We start from the raw sequence: 14,109 nt of genomic DNA, 5'->3' as shown, positions 1-14,109 counted from the left end.
TTGCTTCTTTAACCATTATTCCTTTTTAATAATTACTGATTTTTCCAAGTGATATTTGCATGTTATTTTCCTGCCCAGACTTATTTCTTAAAACCAAATGTGTTTTCCAGAGGACAATTTAGTGCAAGGAAATCAGCGACATTCTGTGTTTGAGACTGGAAGGCAGCATTGTTAGTGGCTTACAACTGCTCCTCACCTGAGAGAACAAAGTGAAGCCTTGAGCCCCCAGTTTAACTAATGGGAGCAGGCTTTTTCATATTACTGTAGCTTAATATTAAAGTGGGAAAAGAAAATCAATATCTTTTGCATTGATGTAGTTCTGCAGGTGCCTGGTACCATTGTGCTAACTACTGTGTGTACGTTTTACCAGAAATTACTAAAACTGAAGCTGGTGATTTCCATTTCTCTGTATTTTATTACGTTCTGCTCTCCTGTGTGCAAAGTGTCATTGCCACAGCACCTCCGAATGCTGATTACTTGGAAGAATTGTCCTTGTAATTTGCCTGTAGGATCCACCGTTAGTGTCTTCCAAAATGAAAGCACTGAAATACTGAGCAGATTATGGTCAAATTGAGGGGTTTGTACATTTCAGGTGATTGGTTGTGTGTGGATATATGGAAATGTAAGGATCTTGCTACTGGGTTAGTCAAGATTTTATGCCAAACATGGAATGTTAAGCTTAACTTCCTTATTAATTCAATCACAGCTATTGCAGCTATGAGCTCAGGTTGTGTGTGTTCATACACAGAGATTTATTTAGAATTAGCTGAATTTAAAAATTGCAGGATTAGAGGTTATAGTTACATGTCATTTACTGCTGTCTTGTTGAATGTGAGTATGCAATCAGCTGGAGTCTGACCTCCAGATAGATAATCCAAGCTCAGACAGGCTGCCACTCACTCATCCTCTGCAACAAAGTGATCAGGTATCGCTCAGGCATCTCCTTAATGAAGTGGGTTTGTTGCCTTTTATCTGCGTGAAGGACAAAATGTACCAGGAGTCTTCCTTAATGATGGTGTCAGGTTTTTCACTGTTTAAAAATAAAACCCAGCAGCAAAGAAGATTCAAAATGCTCAGTCTGCATGTTTAAAATATAAAGCTCTACAGGTCTAACGTTTAGGTTTGTATTTAGTATCTCATAACATAAACCCATGACTTTACATCAGTTCACTAATACAAGTAAATTCATAAAGATGATGCAGTTAGTGCTATGCCATGCTTGGGATTTGAAATACTTTCATTACAGCCTTTTTTAATCCAAAGTCTGGTTTCTTTCTGATCCTGCGAGTTTTCTGAATACAGTTGAGGGGGGCTTTACTTGTTTTCCAGGATATTCCCAGGGCATCCGTGAGCATATTCCTGACCTTGGTCTCCAGCAGAACATGCAGATGGGAAGGCTGTGTGACATACTGGGTATGTTCTGAGCTGCTGGCTGCCTGGTTTTTGCTCATTATTTGCCCATAATTGTAAGTAAAAGAGAATGACTGGGAGGACTTCTGTATTAATGGTAAATATAGAGAACATATAAGCTTGGAAGTAATTTATCTGCTATGGCATTTGCTCCTGTCCATGTTATTCATAAGAAAAATATGCTGATTCTTTCCAACTCCATGATAAGGTAAAGCAGCCTCATCCTGTGGCATGCTGAGCACCACAAAAGTGTTTAGTGTTCTACAAAATTAGGTAGCTAATTCCGCTGGTGTTCACTCAGGCTCATATGGAGAGAAAGATGTGCTAGAAAAGAGCAAGGCCTTATTTAAAGTGATCTTTTTTAAATGAGCAAAGAAGGCAAAAGACATGCATTTAAAAGTGGTTTCTTCCCTGGAATAAGAGTCTTCTCTTAAGCAAAGCAGTGAAGAATATGATTTGTCAGTGACCAGCCTCACTGGCTCCCTGGAATGACATACTTCATGATACTTCACATGATCCATGTATATTTCAGTATCATTATTATTTTATAAATGCCATTTAGTAAGTTTGTTACCAAAAAATATTGGATCCAGAAATTTACAGTTGCCTAAAATAATAATGTAATTGCCTTTATATATTATCTAGGCACTAATATTGGTTTCCACAGTACGGTTTTATTTTTTTAAACAGATTTTTTTGGCTCTAAAATGATAGTTAGAAACTTAAAGGGACAAAGTGAACACATTAAGCAGGCGTTTTTCTCACTTTAAAATCTGTCACATGAAAACCAGTTCTACTGTAAAATGTAGAATAGACCATGAGTAAGATACAAACTACTTAAATATTAACTAAATTATTACCTAGATCAGATGCTTTACCTCTGCCTGGCAGAAGAGCACTGAGATTTACCATAGTGGTTTTCTTTTTCTTTAGAATCCCACAGGATTTCCTTGCTGCTTGTGACCTCCCATGAGTTAATCTGTCTCTGGAGCCCCACTGTGGCCAAAGGAGACTTGTATTATCTCTTGATAGGGCAGTGCTAAGAGCAATAAAATGTGCTGCAGCGTTTTATTCAACAGATTCACTTGAGCTTGTCCATTTTTGACAGTGCAGTCCAGCATTACAGCTGACACAAGCAAATAGTCTTTTTGTACCCAAGCTGGTGCATTTTGAGGCTCATTTTGCAAATCTGAGTAAATGCCTAAAAGCAACAGAGTATTGACTGACACTTCTAGTGAACTGTCCTTTTAATTATGTTTAAGAAGTTACATAGTAATGAGGGGTACTATATAAAGGCTCTGTCGGGGCTTCAGATACAGGGCTGCTTGTCAAATGCTGTACTCCTTCACTTCAGATTCCAGCCTTAGGTTCTGCTGTAGGTTCTTTGCCTGCAGCAGTGTGGCAAAACAAAGTGAATGGATGGAATATCTTATTCTTTTATAATGTTAGGCTCAGGATTTCCTTAGTCTGACACTTGCTTCTGACGCGCTCACGTGGAATAGCAGTTGTCCCTGGCACTTCCCAGGCTCTTGTTCCTGTGCCCAGGAAAGACAATGAAAGACTTCCTACTGATTTCAGCAGGAGTTGGATCACAATCTAGGAGTGCTTCTTGGCACCGTGTTCTATTGATGTTGCAAGGCCTGTTAATTCATTAGCTCATCTATTAACATTAATATTTTAGAAGAGCAGAGTAGTTAAGATTTTTCCAAACATATATTAAAGACTTTCACTTTCTCACCTCTGAGTGTTTGCCTATACACTGTCTTTCAGCCCAAGTTGTTTTACATGCAGAAAAGCAGATTTCCACACTGTGGTATTTAAGTAGCTAATCTGCACACCCACGTGCTCCACAATAGTTATTAATGGTATCCTACCGTGAGCTTTTATGTGGACAGGACAAGAATGGGAACAGGCCATACAAAATCCAGGCAGCACAAAACCTGCAGTTTCATCAGCTTTCTACACTGAATAGCTCAGTTTTATAATTTACTGAAGCTAATGGGATATAGTTTTAAAGCAGTGCTGCAATTCCCATTCATGTTAATGGGAGTCGTGCATAGAAATCCCCTTGCAACACTTCCAAATTCTGCCCCCAATATGTTCTGCAGATTGAATTCTGAAAACCAGCTATTTCTTTGGGTTGCCGACCTGCCTTCAGAGAAATGCTGAAGCACAGAAAAAGCAGTTAAACCACTAAGATTTGGGAATTGCAGATCTCTCTTTTATTTCTAGCACTCTTTTCAGGAAGCTGTTTGTTTGCAAGCAGCCGGGAATTAGCGGATTGCTGCTCTGAATGGAGTCTACCTTTCTTCCAGTAATGAACATTGTGCCCCTTTGTTTTAGATGCCAACGTGGACGTCATCTACATCTGCCCCCTTCATCTGAGTGAGGACTTACTGCAGTATTACAATAAACTCCTGGGTCTGCAGGCAGCTGTTAGATCTGGGAACCCCGAGGCCATGGGTGACCTGCAGGACAGGTTCAGAATTCTCACCCCTGAAGCTATAAACAGCTTCCCTGTGAGTTTGTCTTCTAATTACTACAGCTTGAGGGATGCAGTAAAATTAAATTGGAAATTTTATAACTTGTAACGCTCTGGTACACATCAGTGAAATATTATTGCAAGTTTAAGGGCTTTACTGATTAGACTACTAGTTAGAGCATCGGAAATAAATATCCCGGTTTAGCTTTATGGACTTAGTTGAGATAGTCTTATATTGGCTCTTTGTAGAGCACTGTCCCTTCCTACTATATGCTTGGGCCTGGGAACTTGATAGATTTATATCTCTAAGCAAATTGTAGCAATAAACCATTCTTATTACTCCAACTTTTATCTCTGGGCAGCCCAGCATTCAATCAGTCACGTCTGGAGTGTTTCTTGCAAGGAAATCCAATGCAGAACTTGTTAAAAAAGCACGACTCAAAACAACTTAATATAGAAATATTAGTTCTGAACCTGTGAAATCAGTTTAAAATCCATGTGATAAAACATGGTCTAAAAAGAGACCTTAATTAATGTACACTATTTCTGAGAATACTGTAGTGAACGCTCCTTACAGTGGAGAATAATTTTATAAGTATTATGGGGTCTCAGCTGAGATCTGAGTTTTATGAAACTTTGTGCTATGTTTCCTTCTCTAGGGTCTATGCTTGAAACCCTGCTCCTGTTTTTGACATATATTAACAATGCTCTTCTAGTGTGGAACAAGTATTTGTTATGCCATATAGAGATTGAAACCGATGGCTTCAGAAGGGAAAGAAGCTTTTTATATTTCATAAATGTGTTGCTTGACACTAGCATACTGTTCAGCAAAACACTTGCTATACGTATGAATCCTTTTCTGTTGAAATAGTCCAAAACCACCTAAGTGAGAAAAGAGCTTCGTGCTCTTGCTGTGCAGGGAGGGACCCCTGAGCCAGAACTGCCTGTTAGCTTTGCCACAGATAGAATGAATTCTGTAGGTATGAATGTGTTCTATTTGCTCTTAAGTTGTAGAAAAGCATCAAGGTGGTATCTGTGGGTTTAGGAGCTGGCTTCAGTATTGTTCTTTTACCTGATACTGGACACCTACAAGAATCAGAGCTGCTTGTGCTGGGCCTTCACCTTGTAAAGTGGACTTATTGGGATGGTAAATTGTTGATGAAATTGTTTCCTTCTAAATTTCACTTTAACAATTGCAGCTGGTTTTTCTTTGGATACCGGGTGATTTTTCCAGTACTGACTACCAAATATTGGAAGCTTTAAGAAGCCTTCTACATAAAACATGTTAAAAATATCATCTAAACCACATCAGTTTATGGATAAAAGATGTGCTGCTGAACATGGACAGGCTGTCCAGGAAGGGAAAATGTCTTTCATGGATGATTTTGGCTGTGGTGATTTGGCTGAAGTAGTTTCAGTGTAAAAGCAGGTTGTTTTCAGGCATCTCTTGTGTCTAGCCTTCACACTTCCAGTTTCTGTTGGTCTTCCAAAGAAAGTTTCTTTCCGAGGTGCAGCTGTGATTTCCTGGGAACAGTTACATGCTGTGATGTAGGGAGCTCACCTTAGTTACAAGGGCTGATGCCAACATCAGCTTCTCTGATCTTGAGAAGCTTAAAACCAAAATGAAATAATCAACAGGCTTGAGAAGCCAGAACCAGCCCTTTGGTTAACCTCCGAAGCAGTGTCCTGTGCAGTCGTGCTGGAATTCTGAGGATTCCTCCGCTCTGCTTTTACCTGCTGCCACTCACACTCCTATATATCATGGCAGCTCTACTGCAGCTCTCAAAGCAGGAATGAACTAGATTTTACAGCCTGTTTCCTGCACTCTTTAATTAAGTGTAAAATCCATTATTGAGAGACACAAAGCAAATCTCATCCCTACATCACCACTCGTGGCCCCAGGGAGCAAGTGACCGGGGCTGGAAATTGATCCTGTTCTCTCTGTGGCAGAACTCGGCCACAAGACCAGCAGAATGGGCCATGTCCCTGCTTTATCCCAGTGCTCAAAAGAAAGGAAACACAAATCACAACATGGAGAGTCTGGGGTTTAAAACTGACGGGAGGAAAAAGGCTCCAGGAAACCCGTTTGTTGTTCATTTTGCCCTTACATTTGTAGGACTCCCTTCTTCCTACTAGAACTCTGAAGAGTATCTTATGTCTCTGACTTATATCTTTACTGTCCTTGCAGTATGTCTGACTTTTATAGAGAGACTTGGCTGCTGCTTGGAGCTGTTTGGTGTGACAAAGCACTGAGGAACTGCTAAAAGGGGATTCCTTATGTCTGCTTCTGGGGGCTCCCCCATCTCCTTTTCCACCTTCATCTCCATCCAAATCAGGATTTATACTTGAGATCCTGTGAAGGAGCATCCAGGACTTTGAAGGAAAATATTTTGGGTTCCCCAGTCCTGGAAATCCCTAGCAAATCCAGTAGTTATGCTGGCCGGAAAAGGAGAACTTTCCTGACTAGGGCCTAAATTAGATGAGATCAAAATGTAAAGATGATTTTCTCCTTGTAACAATTATGATTTATGGCAATCTGTTGCAGTGGATGCCTCTTGTACTATCTCTGCATGATGTCCACCCCTGTCTGTCTTGACCTCAATGTACCTCTGTATCTTTGCAAAGAGAACTGCGTTATCTGCAGGCTGTGCATAGGATATGTGGTAGGAAATATTTTTGAGGTTTCACCTGATACTCTTAGTTTAAATTTAGAGGTTACAGCATCTGTCATCAGCTCATTCAGCAATAGAGCTTCTTTTTTAGAAATGAAAAATTCCTTCCAAAAAGTTGAAGCCCTTGTACTTTAAACAACAAAAATACCACCCTTGAGTATCTGCAGTTCCATTTACAGTAGCTATCAGAAACACCATGTAATGGAAATGTATATCCCCAGTAATTAAATGTGATCAGAGCAAGCTTTGGTAAATCAAAGCGGTTTATTCTCAGAGAATCACTTAAAACGCTGCTGAACTGTATGGTGAAATACATTCCCTGCTATAGCGAGGGTGTTCTTCATTTTTGTTATTGATTTTTAGGAGCTTTAGAGTTAAACCATGCCAGAAGTGTTGCTGAGATGAATCACTATTATCCAAAGGCCACCAGCCTCTCTGCCGACTGACAGAAGGATAATTCCGCATGGATCAAATAAATACAGATGTGTAGTAATTAGTTCTATTCCCAATGAGCCCATTTCCAGCACACTAAAGATGTGCACGATTATGGAGCCTCACCCCAACAGCTTTTATCAATTTAAACTGCTAAGCTACAGGATAGGTCATAACCCAGCCTGCTATTAATAATGTATTTATTGTGTGCAACATTATAAATGAGTTTCATGGAATAGAAAAGAACACCTTTTAACAAGAATAATGTTATCTTTCTCCAGGAGCATCACATGTGCCTGGCCACGCTGCTGAAGTACAGTCCCAAGACAATCAAGAGAATAAGAACTCTTCTCCAGAGCAGAGCTGCCTACATTGTTGGAGGGGTTCCCCACAACGATGATTTAGCTGTGGCTGACATGCTAAATGTGCCTATATTAGGCTCAGTGCCAGAAGTGGCTCATCTCTATAGTACCAAGTCTGGAAGTAAACGCATTTTTGCCAGTGCCTGTGTGCCAACCCCTCCTGGAGAGTCAGACATCTACAACAAGGAGCAGGTAAGTGGGATGGGGCAACTCGCAGGTGCCTGTTTTCACTTGGTAGGATGCAAACATATGATTGCAATGACCCTATTGATTAGACCAGGCCCTGACTGGGTTTCATTAAACCATGTGTGAGGTTGGGTTCTTTGGCTCTACCTGACCAATTAAATGCAATTTGTATCCTGGTCAGGCAGTAACCCAATTGTTCTGCATTCACCGTTGGCTTTCTTGAGGATATATAAGGGGGTTTGGTCCAGTTATTTCAAAGAGTTTGTGTTGCTGCTCCATGAATGAAGTTGTGGCCTTAGTCAAATTAGTTGGAGTTTTACCAGTGACAGAAAACGGAACAAGGAATTCTGGGAAAATGAGGTGTTTGATGAAAGGAACATTTCTTGCACTTAGGCAGCTTATTCAAACTGAGGCTCACTGAGCGTATCTGTAACCAAAGTTTGCTTTGTATCCAGCTTATCACTGCTAAAGTCACCTATCTTGTTAGCGTGACCCCTAAGAAGAGAACAAAATGTTACTTAAGCTACAAGGCACAAGAGTTTTCTGTATTGGGTTCAGTTTGCATCTGCTCATTTTGCATTCAGTGCATTCATTCTATAAGCTGGTTTTGCAATTTGCCTTGATATGTCTAAACATGATCTGTACTGATTCTTTTTAAATATATTTTTATGGTGGTGCTACATCTCGTACAGGAAAATGAAAGCCATGATTTGCAGGTATTCCTACTTAGAGAGGCTTTTCACGTTGCTTTGCTATTTATTAATCACCTTTAATGCTGAAAACAATCTCAGCTACTCAAACACTGCAACTTCTGTAGTAGATGAAATAAATACATGATCAGTGATCTAAAACCCAACCGATTTATTGTTAAATAATTTATGTGAATCAAATACTTGCGATTCCTACTACAGTGTTACGGAAGTTCTACTTCTGTTTGCTTGTACGAAATATTGACATTTGAGGTTAAATAAGTCAAAGCAAGGTGATGCTACGTTAAAGCACAATTCCATTTGCACTTAAGGATAGCACATAATTCTTTATGATTGGTACAGTCCTTACAGTGTTATTGATCCTTTTCATTACTGTAGGGGAGTCATCAAGAAAAACACATTTATGTGATTCTCAAAAGCCACAAATAATAGCATCAGGACACACATGGAACTGTATTTTAGGTCAACATTAAAAAACAAGAAACAAAAGTCCCCCAAATTACTATGTAAAAATGTAGAAGGCTGTAGCCAACGCGACAGGATCTCATAACACTTCTACTAGGTTCAAAGGCATCTGCAGCTTCTAAGAAGCTAATTGCATCCTACACCAGCTGGGCAAAAGGCATTTTAAAAGCCATTTCAATCTGTGTACATACACAAATAAATAATTAGCATTTTTATAAAGGCTGCCTAGTAACTCCTTCCTACATTTATAACCAGAGAACGTGCTCTCCAGTAGGAAAATTTCCTAGCTGTTTGGCTGGTGTTGGAATCTGGCACAACTGTTTCTCAGATATTGCAGATAGTGTAGTCCACCCCATGTCGTTCCCTGTCACAAACATTTATTGAGCGGTACTGATTATCCAAAACCTAAGATCCTCATCAGACAGAATTGCTTGGACAGGCGAATTTCTCGCTCAGAGCACAGCTGCTCTGACCAGCAAAGGTGCTCAGTGCTGTCTCGTGGACTCCAGTACAGGATGAAGGCCATAGAGTCTTTATCAAAAGATGTTCAAGGTTGATTTTGCTGCGTATCCAAGATACTGTAATAACATGAGCATCTCTGGGATAAAGAAACTGTGTTTAGGCAATAAACTTTAGGTCCAGTTATTTGAGAACTGGAAGTCTAAATTGAAGAACCATAGCCTAAAATATCTCTCTGTGATTGCTCCACAGATGATCAGTGTTCTCAGCAAGCTCATTGTAGACAATATGGAAGTGCAGCGCTGGTTGTTTAAAGTGAATGATGAGTGTGGAGGAAATGGCACTGCCTATTGTGACATTATTTCACATCTGAAATGCTACCCCTGGGTGCAAAAGGAACGTCAGCAACACAGCCCTGAGACGTGGAGTGAGAAGTGGGCACACGTAAGTAACACAGGAGTGGGGTGTCCTGTTTGATGTTGTGGCTTCTTAATAGCCCGCTGTGGTTACTCCTCACACCACATCCCTTCTCTGAGCTTTCATTTTAAGACTTAGGGAAGAGTTGATATTACAGAGTCCAGACTAGCTTGTACAAAGCAATAGGTAACAGTGGTTCAAATAAAACAGTTAAATATTCCAAGATAAAAACGAACGCCTGGCATCCAATGGGGAGTAAGTAACACTTCCTTCATATGCAATGATGTGCAGATTTTACACAGTTTTTCTCCAAAGTGGGGACGTGTAAATGAAAGTATATAGGTAGCAGAGCCTTATATCTACATAGAAACTTGGAATTATTGGAACAAAGTGTTGGATTAATACAGTTGAACAACACTAATCAATTTGAAACCACATCCAAAGTCATTATTTTATAATCCGGTTTTCTAAGGATGATTTTTTCTCTGTTTTGCCTCACTAATAACTAATGAAGTTATTTTCAGCTGTGTAAGACAGAACACTTGAGGTCTTGGAGATTGTTAGACTCTTGCATGTTTCATTACAGCGGGTGTTTAGGTGAGGAGGGAGATCCTATAAATACTTACAGAGGAGAACAGCATAGCACTCATAAATTCCCAAGAATCCACGTGATTGAGAGGCTGTAAGATGATACATTTCAACCACAGAAAAATCCGTAAGAAACCAGAGTTGATTAGTTCTGCCATTCAGAGAACTATTTGTAGTTTAAATATTCACTGGTATTTAAATGTGTTAATTTCAATAAGCATTTGATATTTCTGTATATTGTGCCAAATTCATTCCTAATGTAATGGGTTTAAAGCCAGAAGGAATGTATCCAGAAAGAATTGTTTAATTTACATAAACTACTCATTATAGCTCTTTTGGTTTTTTTTTAATTCAATCCAAACCAGTTTGAAATTTTTGTTTGATTGAATTATATTGTATATTAAAATTTCAAATTGTGCTGGTTATGGTTCTGTTGCATTTGACAACTACAAAATAATTCCATGCTATAAAATAGAGCTGATGATGTAAAGCTGAAGGGCTGAGTTCTCTGATCTGCTAAAGATCCCCCCGTGTGGGCAAGTCAACCAGTATAGAGCAGAGTGCTGCAGAGCCAGTGTAGGTCAGCATCTGGCTGCTGAGCTCTCTGGGACATAAAACTAACCGTACACCTGGGTCCTGCACCCAGCACCTACGTCAGTGGGGCACAGGAATCATTCCCCAAGTCCAGTTCTTTGCCGGTGTCAGTGTTAGAATTCCTATTTCTGTGCCTTTTGGATTCTTTGTGGCTAAGTGACTCTGGATGGGATGCAGTGCTAACTGGCTTGCTTTGGTTTCCCTTTTACATCACACATTCAGCTCTGATGCAACCAGGAACCAACCTGTTAAAGCCCTTAAACATAAACATGTGTTGGAAGTTGGAAAATATATATGGAATAATGTATTTGATCTAATTTCCTAGAGTCAGCAGGAAAGCTTCCATAAGTCCAGCCCAGTATTAAAGCTGGTTTTGGCAAAGCATGGACCTTGCTGCCATTTTGAACGTCTTGTTAGAATATGTGTTCAAATTTGTACAGGAGACCTTTTTTATCTAATGAATTGCAGCCTCCACTGAGTATTACCGTTGAGAGCAGAGTATTAAAATCATCCTTTGTTAAGGAATCCCATTGTAATGATACACATTTAAACATCAAAGCATTAGTTTATGAGCACAGGCATGCTTTAATGTCCTATTACAGTGTGTAGACCTGTTTCTTTTGATAATGAAGACATTGTGTCATTGGCATCGGCTGCCACATACAAAACGGATGCTGGCAGGTTATTAAAAAATTCAGCTTCTTGATGAAAGACTATCCTGCAGGCTAAGAGTACACTGGAAAACTCGCCATTCTGCTAGAATTATTAGAAATGAGAACATGACTGTAAGCACTAAATTATGTTAATACTTACAAATAGCATCATTTGCATAGCAGTTTAAGACACGATACCCAGATTTTCCTCGTTGGCAGGGAGTAGGCAACAGATTAAAAATAATATACTTTGTGAGTTTGAACTGTGTAAAAAATGTATTCCATCTAAAAATGAGGCTGATTCTAGATCCTCATTTCAAATGCAATGTTGGGCAAGCAGAAGTGCAGGACAGGATTACTGAGGTATTTTACCCTGTTAACTTAATGCAGCACCTGAGTTACCTGAAGAATTATTCTCCAACTGCATAATACATACACAAACCATGCCAAACATCTCTGTAAGGCTTTTGTCCTACTGAGCACTGCTGAGATCTGTCATCCTGAGGCCCAGATTCTAATGATATTTGATATCAAGAGAATTGCTGCCTCCACACGTGCACATTGGGCAGCCGTGAGGCCATTTGTGGGGACGTTCTTCACTGTAAAAACCACATGGTCATGATCTTGCAGAAAGGTGCTCAGATGCTGCTGAGAATTCAGGCCGAAGATCGGTAGAAAAGTGGTCTACAGAGTGGATTTGGTGCCTTCTGTTTGATAAATCAAAGTCTGTGATGCCTCCTGATCTCTGAATCTTGGGACTCAAACTGCCACCTCAGACTCTCAGAACTTCTGACATCTTCCCCCCTTTTAGAGGAAAAGTAACATCACCTTCCCCTTAGTGTTGCCTTTTTAATTCTTTTAACAGTTCCCCTTTTAGATAAAATAATACAGGACTGTGCAGAGATGCCGCCCTATTGTATAACTACAGAAGTCTAAATAATATCTAAATTAAATTACTAGTCAAATTAATTTTAGAATGATCTTTTATTACACTACAACTCTTAATTAAGCACCAGGACCAGCAGCCTGATGTGAGTTTTTACCTAGCAGCAATCCTAAAGATAAGATCAGACCAAAGACAAAGAAAGGGGTGAAGTGTGGGGATAAAGAAGAGCTGAAACGCCAAGAATAGAACAAGACACAGAAAACCAAGCAACAAATATTCTCGCAATAAGCCATTATAATTGGCCCTGGCTACACAACCATTTCAAAACCCTCCATTAAATATCTGCTGTAGAAGAAAAAAAGCTATTTAATGTGCTTTGGCAGCCTACTGTTTTAAATGTTAGAGCGTTTGAATCCTACTGCCTCCAGTTGTGTCACGGTATTTTGTCATGGTTTCTTTTCCTATAGACTCTATCTTGGTAAATTCACTAAAATGCATAAAAGGAAATCAGAATCTTCTCAAAAGGTGCCAAAACTGGAAAATCCAGCTGGGTTGTACAAAGCAATATTCAGACACTGGTTGCAGGATTTTGCATTGATTGCTATTGGAAAATTAGAGTTTTAAAGGCCGAGATAAACTGATGCAAAAGGCTGGATGTTCCCTTAAATTAAACGTTTTGGTCAACTTTAGAAAGTGCTGTAATAAGTAATATATAAACTTTGTGGTTATCTGAAATTAGGAATAGTGGTGAAAGGATTCTTTATGGGTTGAATGAATTGCATTCACTGTAAGAAAACTGAAGCTTATGCACCACGTCTTATTTCCTTACTGTAGGAAGGAATTCAGGGTAAAGAGCATGTTTATAAGCAGGTCAAAATAAAAACCAACCATAACACTGCCAAAGCAGCAATTTTAGAGAGCGTGCTGGCAATGCCATGTATCATTTCTGACCCTCTTTGAGCACAGTGCAGCTTCCTAACACTGCTTTTTCCTTGCCACGATCCAGTCTCATTTTCACCGCTCCCATCACCTTTTGTATCACCACCAGCTTCATCCTAGGGCAGTGCTACGGATATTGCTGCAACTGGAATAAATGGCAAGTAACTGAGTTGGTCTTAGTGTAGCACCTGAAGTCGAGAAGGGGTTCTTGGGCAGGCAGCCTTTGCTGCTGTGTTACTGCACTTATGCCCTGGCAGGTGTGTTCTTTCCTCAGCCTGAGGAGGGCTGGGGACTGACGCATCCTCACAAGGCGCATTTACAGCGTTCCGACAGGCTTTTAAAATTCCTCATAACTGATACGATGTTTAACAGGAAAAGAGAGAGAACCCAAAGACTTCAGACAGACATTGATTACCTATACAGCAATGCAGCTGCAGGTTGTTTCCTGGTATGGGCAGTGTGTTGTCAGCAGTATATCTTAAATAATTGAAATATTCACTGTAGCTGCAGACAGGCTGTGGTGCTCTTACTCAGCTCATTAATATATCTGTGTATCTGCCATGGTGATGTCTCAGGTGATTCTCAAATCTTAAGTAAAATAAAGCATGATAATTGTATCCCTTGGTTCAATTGAAGCCAGGATATCCGTTCCCCAGCCTTGCAATAATCAGATATGCAAGCTGTTGGTTTGTATGTCCTATTGATTTAATATGCTTCTAATCAGTACATAAAGCTATAGGCCTGCAGTGTTAATTTTTCATATGCTTACAAAGTACCCTTTGATTTTCTGTCACGCGTTAATTACAGCGTTTTGCCATTAAATAGGAAGCTTTGTGTAAACTAATTACAAGGTA

General features: G+C 39.7%; 2 protein-coding genes across 5 annotated transcripts in view; one reads left to right on the top strand and one right to left on the bottom strand.

Annotated features, from left to right (window-relative positions):
- AAGAB (alpha and gamma adaptin binding protein) overlaps window positions 1-14,109 on the bottom strand; it is a 77,746-nt gene that overhangs the window by 36,247 nt on the left and 27,390 nt on the right. The window lies entirely within an intron of this gene.
- Window positions 1-14,109, top strand: part of IQCH (IQ motif containing H) — a 57,797-nt gene that overhangs the window by 19,069 nt on the left and 24,619 nt on the right. For all 4 annotated transcript variants that reach the window (XM_030497378.1, XM_030497379.1, XM_030497380.1 and 1 more), the window contains exons 11-14: window positions 1,330-1,413; window positions 3,754-3,929; window positions 7,278-7,550; window positions 9,431-9,622. In XM_030497378.1, coding sequence (XP_030353238.1) covers window positions 1,330-1,413; window positions 3,754-3,929; window positions 7,278-7,550; window positions 9,431-9,622 — 725 coding nt within the window. The remainder of the gene's footprint in view (window positions 1-1,329; window positions 1,414-3,753; window positions 3,930-7,277; window positions 7,551-9,430; window positions 9,623-14,109) is intronic.

The sequence above is a fragment of the Strigops habroptila genome, chromosome 9 (genome assembly GCF_004027225.2).
Source record: "Strigops habroptila isolate Jane chromosome 9, bStrHab1.2.pri, whole genome shotgun sequence".
Classification (NCBI taxonomy): domain Eukaryota; kingdom Metazoa; phylum Chordata; class Aves; order Psittaciformes; family Psittacidae; genus Strigops; species Strigops habroptila.
This window is presented reverse-complemented; position numbering and strand designations above follow the sequence as displayed.